The sequence below is a fragment of the Tribolium castaneum genome, chromosome 6 (assembly GCF_031307605.1).
Source record: "Tribolium castaneum strain GA2 chromosome 6, icTriCast1.1, whole genome shotgun sequence".
Lineage (NCBI taxonomy): Eukaryota > Metazoa > Arthropoda > Insecta > Coleoptera > Tenebrionidae > Tribolium > Tribolium castaneum.
Window position 1 is genome coordinate 7,264,236 of NC_087399.1, and position 16,043 is coordinate 7,280,278.

The 16,043-nt window shown below is 37.6% G+C and overlaps 2 protein-coding genes and 1 long non-coding RNA gene across 6 annotated transcripts; 2 read left to right on the forward strand and 1 right to left on the reverse strand.

Annotated features, from left to right (window-relative positions):
* Positions 1-160: 160 nt before the first annotated feature.
* On the reverse strand, positions 161-14,415 carry Axn (Axin). Of its 4 annotated transcripts, NM_001293566.1 has the most exons (10): positions 14,144-14,415; positions 5,775-6,034; positions 5,458-5,719; positions 5,213-5,408; positions 3,799-3,970; positions 3,626-3,746; positions 3,386-3,529; positions 1,429-2,379; positions 1,172-1,378; positions 161-1,123 (listed from the first exon to the last, which is right to left on the reverse strand). In NM_001293566.1, exons 2-10 carry the CDS (start codon positions 5,953-5,955, stop codon positions 1,006-1,008), a joined length of 2,352 nt encoding a protein of 783 aa, NP_001280495.1. In that variant the 5' UTR covers positions 5,956-6,034; positions 14,144-14,415; the 3' UTR covers positions 161-1,005. The 4 variants fall into 4 exon arrangements, with proteins under 4 accessions (NP_001280495.1, XP_008196701.1, XP_064213257.1 ...); XM_008198479.3 differs by lacking the exon at positions 14,144-14,415 and having other exon boundaries at positions 162-1,123; positions 3,626-3,740; positions 5,775-5,955; XM_064357187.1 differs by lacking the exons at positions 3,386-3,529; positions 14,144-14,415 and having other exon boundaries at positions 162-1,123; positions 3,626-3,740; positions 5,775-5,955.
* LOC135266478 (uncharacterized) lies at positions 3,039-6,970 on the forward strand. Its single transcript, XR_010334538.1, has 3 exons — positions 3,039-3,159; positions 5,784-6,271; positions 6,325-6,970. It is a non-coding gene; the product is annotated as an uncharacterized LOC135266478 (long non-coding RNA).
* A 666-nt stretch (positions 14,416-15,081) lies between the features above and the next one.
* Positions 15,082-15,885, forward strand: LOC107398451 (zinc finger protein 142). Its single transcript, XM_015982548.1, has one exon. It carries the CDS (start codon positions 15,082-15,084, stop codon positions 15,883-15,885), a length of 804 nt encoding a protein of 267 aa, XP_015838034.1.
* Positions 15,886-16,043: the final 158 nt, after the last annotated feature.

Here is a 16,043-nt window from a genome sequence, read left to right on the forward strand (position 1 = left end):
AATGGTTATTGGATTAGCATTTCCAGGTCAAGTTGGGGGTTTTCGCATTTCTTTATTCTTGGTAGCAGGGAAGAAAAGAAAAGAGGTACAGAACTAATGAATGTGATCATTCCATTAGTTTTTTCTTTGATTTTGTGGAGGATTTAAATAAAACACAACAATTAAAAAAACTATTTTATTTCGTAACAATGTTACTACCATGGGGAGCCCCAAAGTCGCATTTTATAATAAAAACTCGAGTTATTTGTAAAAATTTCGTAATCTACGCCACTGCAAACGATAAGAATTCGGTTATGGCACCTAAAATACGTAATACTCTGAAAAATACTCTAAAAATAGAGGAATAAAAATTAAATAAAACTCGCCGAAATTGCATCAATTGTATTGTTTCGCTTAAGACATTTTTCAAAAAAAAAATACATTAATTAATTATACAAAATCAGTTCTACACTTAAAACGTATAATTTAAGTAAACAAATCCACAAATAGTTTTTTTCATAGAATTAATTCTAAAAAGAGAAATAGAGAAATGAGGTATATGAAGAACTATTCCTAAAATTGAAAAACTTAAAATTAGAAATAAAATTAGCAATCAGCTGCCCGCTTAATTCTGATTGTCTCTATTGATGGAAAAACCGAAGAAACCGTCTCAAAAAAGGCACTTGTCTTGCACCTATTGCAAAAGAAAACAGACAAAATCGCCGTTAGTTATATACAAAGCGACTCTGTCGGTAATTTCTCAAAAATTATAGTCCCGGAATTAGGCATCTTATTACTATCGTTTTTTAAAGCACTATACAAATTTATGTGCATTTTATTTGCTTTATTTCCCCCCCAAAAAGGAAAAACAATTACAACATACCGTGGCAGTGTAACAAAACGACAAAAACAGACTATAAAATTTACCAAAAACTAATTTAAAAAATCATTTTGCAAAATTATCGCCATTTTCGTCGTTGTAACAAAAAATAAATACGAATTTTACGTTTTCTCAACGTAAAAAACTCAGTCGATCGGCTTCACCTGTGCCATTATTTTCCCTTCCCACAATGGAAGAACTTCACTGTCGTTGCTCACCTCCTCGTGGGTCACTTGATCTTCGCAAACCGTCTTGAAGAAAAACCTAAACCCATCATTAGCCAACAATCGGTAAAGTAGAATGCAACATTACCGATAATTTCCTTTTTTCGGCAAGTATTCTTTGAACTGGCGTAGGGTAATTTGCGATCCTGGAATTTTCGTTCTGTATGGAAACTGCTCATCGCAGAACGAAAAAACGACGATCGTCATGTCCTCAGGGGTTGGTTTTTGCCCTCGGGTCGACTTGCGCAACGTTGATTGGCCGCTTTGCGCCACCTCCGGGTAGTATTTCGACGACCTGCACAAACCCACCAATCAGAGCATTGCATTCGCATTGGCTCCACCCACCTCTGTTTGGACCGCCTCCCGCCGTCGTCCTCCGTCAGCCGCCTCCGGATCTCCTCCAATTGTATGTCAGTGTTCGGGGACGGCAACGGCGGCATACTCGGATCGGCGATGAAGGGCTGCGCCGGTCCTGGCCGTTCCAGCGAATTCGACCTTGAACCGTACCTCTTGGCGTACTTCCTCCCCACTGCCATCTCGCTGTGGGCGTGGCTAGGGGCGGTCTTAGCGCTGCGGTCCGACTCCATCAGCCACGTCAGCACACGACTGTCTTTCGGCACGGGCACGACCGACGCCGTGTCGGAAACGACCGAAACGCCGCTGTCGGTCAAGTCCGTGAGCGTCTTCTTCGCCGATCGTCGACAGGACGCCGCCCGCGAAAACCGATCGTCGTTGTACTCGGGAACGCTTTTCGACTTCGGGAGGCGTTCGGACGACTCCGCGAAATCGTGAACGTTGCCCGAATCGCTGCTAAAGATCGAAAACACGTCCTTGTCGCGACGACGCGCCTGCGATTGGCTCCAGCGGCCGCGGGGCGGGGACGACGCCTTCGGACTGACCAATCCCGGCGAGATCGACAACGAGTGGTCCGAAAACACACGAGAGACGTGCTCGTCGAGGATGTCCTGATCGTTGTCATCCTGAAACTGTAGTTTCTCGCGCATGGCCGACTCGATATCGCGCGTTTGGAATTTGTCATCCAGCGAACTCAGCGAATCGCCTTCTTTCAATCGGCGCTTGAACAACTCCTGGTTCTCCTGTTCGCGTTTGAGATTTTCGAGCTTTTTTATCAAGAGAGCGGCGTGTTCTTCGATTGGCAGGCAATTGTTACCCACATCCATGCGTTGGGTTCGTGGGATGAAACGTTGGTTCATGTTTACTTCTTTATTACGGGCGAATTGACGCATTTGTTTCTCTTCGATGGATTTGCGTAAAGAACGACCTGGTCTGCCGTCACTGACAAGAAAAATAATTGACGATCAAAGGAAATGTCACTGGTCAGGTCACGTGACACAAGTTAAGTAGAACTATACGGCATGCATTCATGCAACCGTACCTTGTTTCGGTTTACATACGAAGTGTTACTGGTGAGACTGCCCCCTACTGTTCAGAGCACGGAAAGTTTGGGCCACATTGAAAAAGTTTCAAATTGCTACGCCACTGGTTTACATTTTTCAAAAGCAACTACTGGCGCTTCTTGTAAAGATTAAATACTGTTTTTGTAAAAAATATTAAACCAATTAAATCGAATCAAATTCATAAGATTTCCTACCCTATTTAAGCCAAAGATTTTATAATTTTTTAGTAATCAAAGTCGACTTAAATATGAGTAAAATCAAGGTTTCTGTTCAATTACAGTTTACAATCACTTCTGAACCCTAAAACTAAAACATTTGTTTTAAAGGCACATCTAAAAGTAATTTAAGGTTCGGTTCCAAATTTATGCTACGCCACTGGCTTCCCCAAACTAAATGTCAAATAAGTCCTACTGAAAACAATAATACATTTTCAAATACCATTTAAAGTTCAATTATACGTTAAATATAATCCACTTGAGACCTTAGAGACATTAAAACTTAGAAATTTGTATTATTTAAACTTTGTTAACCTGCAGCGTTGCCAACCATGTAACAAAAAGTCCCTAACGTCCAAAGTTTTAAGTTTGCCGACAAAAATAGAACAAAAAACATAATTAGTGGTTTTGTGTCCAGAAACGTGCCCCCAATTGATCGGCTGGTAACAATTTTAAATATTTACTCTTTTACGTTTTTTTAAACAATCAGCGTGAAAATTCAAAAGTGACAAAACCTCACTTTTCTAATACAAATACTCAAAATTCGCCTCAAACTTTCCATCCTCATTGTTAATCACCCTTGTTAGAGTTCAGGATTAGTCCCCGCCACCAAAACCAAAATTTCGGGACATGCGCCCGCAAATATCGCCCCCTTGATTCAATACTCACACATTGCTCTCATTTAAGGACATATTGTCCGATTCGGTCCTCGCATCTGAATGACTACTAAGCGACTGCATTTCGCTATCTTGCCTCGAGACCGGGTTGTAGGAATTGTATGCGACGTGAGCCCCACTGCTTCGGTATATCAAACTACGCAATCACACGCAAAAACAAAACGGAGAAAATAAAAAGAAACCAAGCTTAAAGCGTGTTGTGAAAATAAAAATTTGCTTGCACGGTACTCACCCAGCATAGGTCTCGGATTTGGGGCGGATGTCGAGAGCGCGATGCTTTTGAGATCGGAGGAGCATGTCTTTGGTGAGGCGAACTGTTGGCGTGTGATAACCCGTACTGACACTGGCTGCACCTAGACAGTGCTGATTTGTGAAAAAATAATTAGATTTTGAGTGTTGGTGCACCTGGCGTTAGGATGACGGGCTGCTGGGTGTTGAGACTGAATTCCATGCCTTCGTGGAGCGTGGGAAGGGGGCCCAAACCGCTGGCCAAGTTCCCCAAGTCTTTGTTACTGAGGGAACTGCTGGAAGAGCTCGATTCGCTGTTGAAGTCGTCGCTGCTCGCATTCTCGACCGACTATTGGGTAGAAAAATTAATACAATGCATAATAAAATGCAATTTAAACATTAGGGTGATTTAACCAAATATTGGAACCACAAGATTATAAAAAAATTGGTTTCGCTGTTGTGAGCGGTCATTTAAATGGATTCCAAACCAAAATGAAAAATGATGTCTTGATTGTCTTTGCAAAAAAAACGCCAAAAAAACTTATAACTTAGTCAGCGACGAAAAACGATAAATTGGAAATAGAACTTACATCATAAACAACGAGGAAGAATAAAAATGTGAATTAAAATACATTGAAAGAAAATAAGTTGTAAGACATTTTCGAAAAGTTATTTTTTTTTCTGATTTAATCTGTTTATTTGTGTAATACATTATTTTTAAATAATTAAAATAAAACATAACAATTCTCTTTTTCTTTTTTGTGGGCAACAAAAATTTGGATTTTCAATTCAAACTTTAAAAAATGTATTATCCAGTAAGTATTTATAATTTAATGATTTTTTAAACAGTAATTAAATCAAAAACAGCATAATAAATTATTATTACATCAAATTTTTGCGACTAAAAAATTGTTTGTTTTTAGGTTTAAAATGGCAAGCTCTGTCATTCTATTTTCTAATTAAACATGAAATGTCTGAAAAAAAAATCTTAATTGTATGATTTCCTTAATAAAGAAATGTCGATCCAAACACCAAAATTAATCAACATTATCAACGTCACGTCACTAAATCAAAAAAGTGTGAAAAATGGTAGTATCACATCGTTTTTAATTTTCTGCACATTTTTTTTTTAATTAACATTTGCGATGATCGTATATTTGTTCAATTGAAAATAACTATAACATAGTTTATTTTTATATTTTCACATTTTTTACTTTAATAACCGTTCACAAAATTTCTAGATTATTCACACCTTTTATGTGAAATAATTTTTCCATGGCCAACTACTTTCAAATATTATAAATATATTTTTTATCAAAAGTATATTAAAATGTCAAATTGTATTTATATTGCTTTCAGTTCAGAAAAAAATAAGTTTTTCGAAAATGACATAGCCAACTATGATTCCTATCATATTTGACAGTGAAATGACAAAAATGCATGAAAAACGGGACGCTAGAATTAACACTTAACACAATTAAAAATATTTAAAATTATTTTTTCGGCTCAATAGAAATTTTATCCCAGATCCGCCACTGCCTAATATTGACCTTAGTGATCTCGAGTGAGAAATGTTAGAAATCGTAATTACTTGGACATATTGCAGATAGATGTCGCTTTTGAGGAAGTTGGGATAAGTAGTTTTATTGATAAGGTTTTCGATTTGTGCTTGGGCCTCGTCGAACAGAGTAATGGGTGGTTCAAGGCACTGGGGCGATTTTAAATTTCTCATTATTTGTTTCTTCAGATCGTCGTTGATTTGTAGGGCCGATTTCAAAAAATACGTTCTGAAAAAAATACTAATCAAAACCCAAAAATGCACCAATCGGGACTCACTTGTAGATCAATTTAACCAACTTTTGTATATTTTCGACTTGATCGTGGTTCTTCAAGCCTTCGCAAGCGAACCAAAAGCGCAACGTGTCGGCATGATGGGGCCCTTCCGATTCGAGGTAACGCAAGAATAATTTCACACCGTCCGAATCCTGCAGCAGATTGTGCAGCGATTCGGCCCATGCGAGGTAGGCCGGCGGTTTCCCGTGGCGCGACGAAGGCCGCGAAGTAGGCCTGTAACTGCTACCATCGTCGAAATCAAACTCTGAAAAATTTTTTTTTTAATTGTTTAATAATTTTAATAATTAACTGCTTGTTACTTGGAACAGGAGAGGAAGACTTGTAGTGCCTGCGGTCCATCTGCAGTGGCTGCGCCCCCCGCTCCGACGCGTTGTAAGCTCTCTCCTCTCCCAATGCGGGGGGCCTCGGCAAAGTGTAGTCGAAAGTGCCTTCATAGATGTGCTGTTTGCCACTGGACCTGCTCTTTTCCCGGTCGTTCATGTTGAGAGAGGCCCCCGATACGAGCCGAGCGAGATGGGGCACTTACAGGGGGCGGAACGCCTCGGATTCATCATGAAAACTGAAAAAAAATTTTTTTCGAAAAATTTTTTTTTTACAAAAAAATTGTCTAGGGGGCCCGTGGACCCCTCCCGATAATCCCCGCATCGTGGAACAATTCAAATATGGACGCTAGAGCGAGTGCCCCTTGGGGAGTGGTAGACTCTTCGATCAATACCCGAAGAGCATCTGAACAAAACCATACAATGCGCAGCCCTATTCATTTCTTCTGCTCGCATTATTTCGTAATGGATCCCCGGTTAGAAAATATTAAATCATATTTAATAAATCCAAACAAAAGATTTATTTCAGGTAGGAAAAAATCAAAACCTGTCATATCCAATTACATCACTTTACCATGATGTAATTTCGGCTAGAACGCAATCAGGCGAACGAAACAGCCAAACCATGCAAAACATACCGCATTTCATCAACGGGGAGCCCCACTGAAATATTATTATGAAACGGCACTAAACACACAATACACCCCTTATCCTATTATTACGAAAAAATTATTTTTATTTTATTAATATCGCATTCAGCTGCCACTTAAATCAGACCCGAAGCGTCCGTTATGATGGACAGGCGAATAGGAAATGTTCAAATGCTGCAATGAACAACTGGATAAAGTCCTAAGAGTTCCTTCGATCGATGACTCATTAGACAAAAGGGGGCTCCACGCTCTTTTCAAGCCACCAGATCCTTTTTCACAACAGTCCTAAGGCTCATTTTTATTACTTAAGCCAGATATTGCCATGGAAATAGAGAGAGAAATGAGAGTGGTTGGAGGCACCATCGATCGATTGGACCACATCTTAAAAAAAGCCAAAGGCTTTTGTGAGCAATCGACGCATAATGAGGGGCATGCAGGGGCTGGAACGCCGTCAGGAAGTCACAAGGGCACAAGATTTGAGACAAAAGAAACAAATTTTGCATAATTAAACATTTAAAAAATTAATTGCCATTGTCACCACGTAAAGTGGTTATAACGCAGCCCCCTTACATAGCAAGGCCTTGAAATTAACAACAACCACGGGCCAAATGATTGGCATTACGGTAATGTTGTTTTTGTGTAATTATCGTTTCAAACTTTTAAATAATTAATTTTTATTTAAATTGTATTGCGGGTTATGCAACCAGTGACGCATGCGTGTGTACACGGTTGCATAACCACATCATGTTCGGACTTTGCGTTTATGTCGCACAATTAATCACAAAAATAATACAAAATTGATCGGTTGTGGCCAAGTTTATGTTTTATTTTTTCCGCTTTGAACTGGTGTGAAGGTATTAATTAAAGCGAACGCCGTCGAAATCGTACCGTGTTATTATAGGGGTGAGAAGGGCCATGTTAGTGTATAATTTAACGGCATTTTAAGTTATAACCACTTAATTTTAAGCGGCGTGAAAAACAAAACTACGGCTCGCAAGGCTAGAAAAAATCTTGACGGCTTTTCACAAAAACCGGGGGAATTACCGATTATTCTCGGGGAAATTTTAACGGTAAAAAAATGTGAACATACAAACTGTTCCAACGATTTTTCTTTTTTTTTTTGGAGGTTTTTGCTGCATATTTTAAAATTATTGCACTTTATATACAGGTGTCTCAATATTAAAAAAAAAAAAAACGCGCTAAAGTTGTTCTTTAGAAACACCCTAATTTTTTGCATTTTTGGATGTAGCTTTTCACAGTGTTATACATTTAAGCTAAATTGTTATTGGTCGATTTTGTTCAAATTTTTAAATACTTTATTTTTTTGATGAAAATAAGTTTAAAAAAATACATAAAAACTAGGAACTTTAGAAAAATAGAAAATTCACCATTTTAAAGAAAAAAATTCAAATTTAAAGGGTACATTTTTTTAGCTTCCTACAATCAAGAAGATAAAAAAATTAAGAGGTTTGTTGCAAATTGAATAACTAATTTTTAATATTATTGCATCTAGAAGACCTTTAAATTGTCTTTCTTGCTGATTACTCATAAAATATTTAACTTTAAACATTAAAAAAAACATTAACTGTTGTTTCAGTACCTTTTAAACTCAAATATCTTTTTAGTTATTAAGTTTAGGCATTTAAAACTTTGTTATTAGATAGAAAATTTAATAACCTTTGAGACGCAAAAACAAAAATAGGGTGTTTCTTTAAGTTTTTCAAATTATTCAAGTTCTAATAATTTTCTTAATTTTTATACGTTCCTAATTGCAAATGCGCTAAACAATTTAACATATTTAAGTCTGAACTTTTTTCTTTAAAGTGGTAGAATTCCTACTTTTCTATTATTCCTAGTTTTTGTGTAATACTTTTTGCAAAAGGCGTGTTTTCGGTAAAATACAAATTAAAATTTCAAAAACTAAGCAAAATCGATCAATACAAGTTTAGATCAAAATCATCAGTATTAAAAACTACGTCCAAAAATGCAATAAAATTTAAGGTGTCCCATTTAAAAAAATATAACTTTAGTGTTTTTTAAATTTTACCAGTATATACGCAGTGATTCAAAAGTACCGGACAATTTCTCGGGTGCTGATAAAGGACATCAAACTGAATTGAAAGTTCCTATGACAAAAAATTATTTTTGGTGCTTCAGATCATATTTTTTTGACTTTGGTTAGCTGAAACGACGGCTCTTTAAAAATTGAACAAATACCTATTGAAAAAAATCAACAATTAATGTTATGATGTCTTGAAAATTTGACAATAAATTAATTTCGGCGTCATATAAAACGAAAATCGCTACCGTTGCTAAAGAAAACAAATTAAAAAAATATGTCAAAATTAAGTTACTTGAAAAAAAACTGACTAAATGAACGTCTTTTAGAGTTTGTCCGTCACTTTTGAATCAGCCTTTATACCGCAATAATTTTAAAATATGTAGCAATGACACAGCTATTACCAGTAATTAAAAAAAGAAAAAGCCAATATCTCTAATAATAATCACAACCTTTTTCGGATTGTTAGGACAGTCCGAAAGTCCATTCGATTTTGGAAATTGATGATATATCGTGTACTTTGTTGTAATTAACTAACTAAGCTAAATGTGATATTTTAAAAAAAATTCGTCAAACCGTGAATTAATTAAAGTGCACGTCTGCGTTCATAAAAACGTTATAATGGCTCGGTATAAAGTATGTAAGTAATGCAGGTTTTGCTTCAACCGACGTCTGCTGGAAGAGAATGTCTTGAGCCAGAGCCGGTCTTGCCCCTTGTTTTAATTAAACTCGAAAAAGTCGCGATACCTTCGCAAACAACCAGGCATCACTTGACAAAACACAATCACCTTCGAGGGAAAACCGCCAACTGGAAACTGAAATCGCGGGAAAACTTTCAGGATTTTCCCTCGCGTCACGCACACGTTTCACCCTCGGCCAGCCAATCACCGACTTTCTTATAGAACCCCACGTGACGCGTTATCAATTAATAATAAAACAAACGACAAACGCATCGCCTGAAGATGACAACGGCCCTCGTCGAAACGTTGCAAATAAAAAACTATAGTATTGCTCTTCGTGTTCGTTATTAAACAACGACAACATTTTGGCCTAAATGATAAAATTGTAAACGAAAAAAAAAACAAACAAACAGGGGTCAGAACGGGCACACAAAGGAAAGCCCGGACCCCGTTCTGGTGAAACCAGAAGGGTTGGTCACTTTTCCGAGAGCCGGTCCTGGCTCACATCTGTCGAACGGTACAGAATGCGCGCGGGACGCAAGGGGGCCTGAATGGCGGGCGGCACAAGTTCTTTGAAGCCCAGAGGCAGCCAGTGGTACCGCGGTTGCTGACCCTCGACGGTACCAGCGGTACCAAACCGACAAACAAATGCAATAATTTTTGACAGGTGTATACTACGGGACGAATTATTGCCGCTACACTGAGATTACGCTATCTGTCATTGATTGATGATTGTGTAAATAATTGTCAAGTTGGCGGCGAATATCAAACGCGGAAATGAAATTATTGAAGAATTCCGAACGGGGAGAAATATTCAAATATGAAAATATCGAATGGTCAGAAAGCGTCCAGTGGAAAATTCAATTCGTTGTAATGCATATTTGGAAAATTCACCGCACCCCGGCTTGAACCCATTTCCTGGTACTAATAAATACGTGATAAAGGCCACAGGTAATTTACTCGCGTCCCTGTATAATTACGGGCAGACAGTTGGCCCTGCTGCTTTCAAAAAGCGAGACGGAAATTGGCTTTTTCTCAAGATTGAGAGAGAAGGAAGCGAGGTTAAAAGACCGATTCTCGGAAGAAAACTCACACACTGAGGGTAGTTTGTATTTTTATTATTAGCGAAGACCTAATCCAACAGACAGGGGCGTGTTGGGTTTTGTTGAATGACATGTTTATGACTACCAATCGGAAAGTACAAAAGTTACGAACGGGCCAGACGGTTATTTTTACCAACAATTCTACATTTTTACCAAACAACTCAGAAAAAATAATAACAACTACAGTGTAACCACTTCAAAGCGGCCACAGAACATACATACAGAACATGAAATTATTATTTCCTCGTAATATTAACCCCCTGACTCACCTAAAATTATTTTCAAGGATACAGGGTCTTTACGAAATTTGCTACAATACAAATTTAAGTTTTTTTAATAAAACACCTAAAATTTCATTGCATTACTAAATTATTATTGCCAGTTTTTTAAATAAGTAATTTTATTTTTCTGACGAAAATTCACTTAAAAGTAAAATTTTCGCCAGTTTAAAGAGGAAAGTTCAAACTTAAACGATATATTTTTTGTTGTAAGTTGAATAACTTAAGAAAATTTAAATGCAACACCCTATTTTTTATTTTTACACCTAAGAAACATTTAAATTGTCTCTCTACAAACATTGTGTCTCTTCTGATTACTCAAAAGATATTTAACTTTAAACATAAAAAAATAATCACTGTTTCAAAAGACAAAAAGTAAAATTATTAGATTTTATTTTCAGTTTTTACGAAATGTATCAGTAGAAGTGAATTTTTCCTTATGGGAACATAGTACCAGTGAAATTGTTGGCAACCTACAATTAATTAGAGCCACATTTTTAAAATTTGAAATACGACCAAAAAAGAAGGAATACAAATTGTTGACGGACGGGACAAAAAATTCTGTTAATTTAAAAGACAACAACTATTTTTAGAGTAAAAGGGGAACTTTTTGGAACTTTTGAAACCACAAAACCAAAGAATAAAGCAATGTACAACTACTTCTGATTAATTTAATTTTTGTTTACATATGAGGGACGGGACAAAATATCTTGTTTGTGAAAATAACGCAAAAAAAACGTATTAAAACAGGTTTGTTGGTAACATTTTGTCTTCGTTTTAACTGTAACAATATTAAAATTAGACAGCGGAAATTAAAAATTCTTGGTTTTGATAACAACGTGGGAAATAAGAATAATTAAAAATAAATTACAATCAAAAATAAAATAAAAAATAAAATGTTTGCGACCAGAAAACAAAAATTATAAAGATAAAAAACTAATATTCCTAACAATTTACTTACGGATTTTCATTTTCTAAACTACCAAAAATTAGAAAAATACTCTTAAAAGTAATTCATCAGTATTAAAAGCTATGTCGAAAAAAGCAATAAAATTAAGGGTGTTCCCAATAAAAAAAATAACTTTGTATTGTAGTTTATTTCTGAAACACTGTATATTAGAAAATAATTTTAGGTGATGACGGGGGTTAGTATCAACGTTTTTGTAAAAAAATAAACATTTAAAAGTCAATATAATGGACTTTTTCAAATTTCTGGGACACCAGTTTGTATAAAATAAAATACGCAAAATTCATTGCCAATGTTTAATACTCGTATAATTAGTACTAATTGAAAAATACACATCCTTCAGTTGTTTTTCGGTGTAATTGTAAAAAAAATCGTTAAATCCGATAAGAAGTTCTTCTCTACTTTATAAACAGAATAAAAGGAAATATTAAGAAATAATAAATTTGAAGATGAGACAATTATTTTTGTGCCGACAGTGCTACCACCGAATATTATTGAGCGTCAGCGTATTTTTTGTCTCTTTTAAACCGGAAATTCTCCTAGATTTCGATAGAAAAAACTGAATGGAAGCGAATGACGCAGCGATTTATGTCTTTTGTAACCGAATGGCGAAAAAAATGTGTCGAATTCGCCCCCTCCCCTCACCCCATTGAGCCAAGAAAAGTCAACAAAGTGTCGGTCTCAAAGCCATCTTCGACACTCACTTAAAAAATAAAAAACAAATGAACAAATGTCGCGCCCCAGCTTCATCAAAGCAAGCGAGTTTATAATTTTTAAGTCCACACACAGTGAGACAAAGAGGACGATATTAAACCTGAAAGGATGCCGCGATTCGTCGTTGTTTGATGACAGCGGCACCTTTGACGTCGGCGACCGCTTTGCGGAAGGTGTTTATCGAGGGCGGCTATGTCCCTATTTATTCAATTTTTTTTTGTAGATTTATCGGTAAAAAATCGTGGACCTGGTGTTGGAGGTAGAGTCAAGGTCGCCACTAAAACCGTTTGCATGTACAACGTTGAATATTTGATCAAGTCGCTCGGGGATGGAAGCTAAAAACAAAACACGAACGGGCGCTCGAAAACAATTACACACCTAGCCGACTCGATCTCGAGGAAATTCTCCGGAGGATTTTGCAGTTGACAAGCAAACGCTTGATCGATGCTCGCCTGTCTCGCGGCCGTGACGGATCGTCTTTTGTTTTTTTTTCTTTTACTTCAAGCTTCCTTCACCGAGAGACGATTTTTCGAAGCGTGCACGTGATCGTAGATGGCCAAGATAGACCGGTTAATTAACTAATTAAAGGAAGCGCTCGCCGCCGCAGTGTGCCGTGATTAACGGTTATGGTCACGTGACGGACGGTTTTCAATTTTTCGGCACCAGCCGACTTTCTAATCGCACGAAATTGCCTCTGAACCGCGTCTAATCCGTCTAACCTTTGCACGCGCTATCGCGAATTTGCAATTTTCAATCGAAACGATATTTTTTCGACAATAAACAAAAGACAGCGAACAAATCCGCATAATCTCTAGAAAAACAGGCGCGTATCGGTAGCAGTTTGTACATATTTGCTCAATTATCGCATGAGATTGTTGGCGCTTGTATCAAATTTATGATTTTTTTGTTAACACGAGAGTTTTCAGACTCTAACATGTTTTGTTAGTGAATCACGAACCGCACTCGCTACGTTATTCATGAGAAAACTCGTAAATTGCAATGATAATTGGAATGCAGAAAATAATGACACTAACATAGATGGCTGTGGCGTTAACAAAATAAGAATATGTATCATTGTCAGTTTGGCAAAAATCATACACTAATTCAAGATGACAGACTATGTTAATTCAGGTTGATTTCAGTTGGCTGCGAATGTTGAAATTTTTGAATATCAAATTTCATAACTTCGGAAGTTAAAAACAAAACTCCTTTGAAACTTTAGAACCAATTATATGTATTAATTTTTATTGGCGTTTAGTTTTGTATTGTTATTTGATTTATTGATAAGAAAAATCTCTAATCTTAGTTGGCTCTGACAAAACTTCAAAAAACCTTTGGATTCCAGTTGGCTGGGAGTAACCATAACAACCTTATTAATTTGTTTCAAATTTCATAATAGATAAGAATCGTGTCTTTAAATTATTACAATAAAAATACAAAACGATATTTTTGTAAAGCTTATCATATGTCTGAAAAGATGCGCTTTTCCGTGTCACAACATAACCTTCAATAGACGTGGTGAAAATGACTTGTCACAGTTGTTTTGGGGGCGGTTTGCCCCCGAAGCTGGTGAAATGCTTGTAGCGAAAAATCGATTTTCTCACTCCAATTACAAGCAATTAACTCTTTGTTCCCTTCGGCCATAAATAAAGCACAAACAAGCCATAAAATTACAGTGTCGGTGTCTGGTGTGCGATCGCATGTCTAGCCACAATTCCGTCGAAATTTTGCATAATTCCGGCCCAATTGTCGCCTCCGTGACACTAATCCCCGAATCCGTCCCTGTGCTCTAACCTAACATTACAAAACGGCCCAAAACCGAGCCTATTTTTTTCCGAGCCATTTTTCACGACCGAGACGAGCTTCTGGATGAAAAACTCGTCCGGAAATCACTCACCTTTTTCGCGTCCGGTGAAAATCCGAATGTTATTTTTGTACGGAAAACATAAACACAACACATTTTTTCAACACTGGAACATTTTTACGGAAGCGACGTGGTGGTGGAACGGACGAACGGAAACACTTCTTCGAGGAGGAAAAAGGGGGAAATTAACTGTAGTTTTTAATAATAACTAAAGAAACTTTAAAGAAGCACTTTTTATCACGTATATGTTGAGGCCGCCATGCCATGAAGAATGAGGGATGGCGCCACCAACGTGCCAACTGTTGAACTAATCAGCGAAGAGCGACCAATGCGGGCGCAGGGATTTTCCAACCGCCAAATTTTTGAAAATTAAAAAATAATTAGCCTTCAAGGCCCCCAGTCTTACAAAAATACAAAATAAACAGTACTTGTCGCTCGCAGAAAAATTAAACGTTAACTATCGCTCTGTGCTATAACTTTTATTAAACCAAAAAAACAACCATTCTGAAACAGTTAACGTAGGAGAGCTGGTTGCCTAACCTTACGCTAATTGAAACATTAAATTGTTGAGAATTTTGAAAATTAACTAAATAACTGTCTATAAGATAAAAATATAGATCGAACTTTAAAACTACGCTGTGCAAGAATTGAAATTAGTTAAGAAAACGGCAAAAAACTTAAAGTAACCATCTAATCGTGTTATGTCTGTGGTTAAAGATAATACAATTTTTTGCCTAAAATCTGCAATTTTAGGGCATAATTTTGAAGTAGTTGGTTAATTTATTTATTGCCTCAATCATCTCTAACCCAATGTATATTAGTTATAGCAGTTTTTTAGCTCACAACACTCAAGCCATTAGTGGACTATCTACCGCTTTTTTGTGTCTATGTTTGTTGACATCTATCATTAACCTCAAAATTGCCCCAACTTTTTTAACGAAAAATGCGTTAAAGAGCCCCCATTATTAACCATGGACCCCATAAGCTCAGAGATCACCATTAAAGAGGAACCAATCTTAAAACCCGAGCCCCCCGAGCTCCAAGCCGAGCATTTCCCCTTCAAGTGGACCCCCGACGGTTTCAGGTGCCCCTCTTGCCCCTTCAAAACGAAAATCGACGGTTTTCTCCTCAACCACATTGAGAAAAAACATCCCGAGATCAACTTCAAGCGCGAAAAAACCTTTAAATGTGGCCACTGCTCCTACCAGACTGAACACAAGTCGCATTTCGCGTCCCACGTTTTGAAGAAGCACACCCCTGAGGCCCCCTTGCGCTGTCAGCAGTGCCCCTACATGGCCAGGACGGAAAAGGGCCTCCTGAAGCACCAAACCAGGCACGAGGCCACTCACCTATGCCCCCATTGTGACTACGTTGGCAAAACGTATATTTTACTGAAAGTGCATCTCAATTATAAACACAGTGAGTGGCTCAAATGTGACCTTTGCGAATTTAAAACAAAATCCAAGCGGAAATTGACCAACCACCTGATTAAAGTGCATGAAATGGGGTTTAATAGGTGTGACCAGTGCCCCTACAAGGGGGCGACCGGGTCGGACTTGAGGGTGCACCAAGAGAAGGAGCATTCGGAGTACCCGTGCCCCCATTGCGACTTTAAGTCCAAGTACAAGTCGGGGGTTAGTCGGCACTGCTTTTACAAACATACGTCGTTTGATGAAATCAAGTGGTTGGAGTGTGACAAGTGCCCCTTTAAGGCCAAATCCGAGACATTTCTTAAAGTTCACGTTATTAATCAACACACGGGGGCGAAAGAGTGAGGGGGCGTGGCTGGGCCAGGCCCCGCCCTTAATAGGGCGGGGCTTCCTGTACTTTTTGCTTTAATAAATGATGTGTTGTTGCATTCGACCTAAATCCGGTACGCGCGAAACCTGCTTTCACGCGACCTACTCTTATTCTCACGTTATAACGTGACGTC

What these genes read in the sequence shown, in the direction of transcription:
- Axn (NM_001293566.1), bottom strand. Translation starts at nt 5,955, where the DNA reads ATGAACGACCGGGAAAAGAGCAGGTCCAGTGGCAAACAGCACATCTAT. An exon ending in AAATCCGAGACCTATGCTGG is followed by an intron (nt 3,530 to 3,625) that starts GTGAGTACCGTG and finishes GTGATTGCGTAG; the next exon opens with TTTGATATACCGAAGCAGTG. An exon ending in CCGAAAAAAGGAAATTATCG is followed by an intron (nt 1,124 to 1,171) that starts GTAATGTTGCAT and finishes TGATGGGTTTAG; the next exon opens with GTTTTTCTTCAAGACGGTTT.
- LOC107398451 (XM_015982548.1), top strand. Translation starts at nt 15,082, where the DNA reads ATGGACCCCATAAGCTCAGAGATCACCATTAAAGAGGAACCAATCTTA.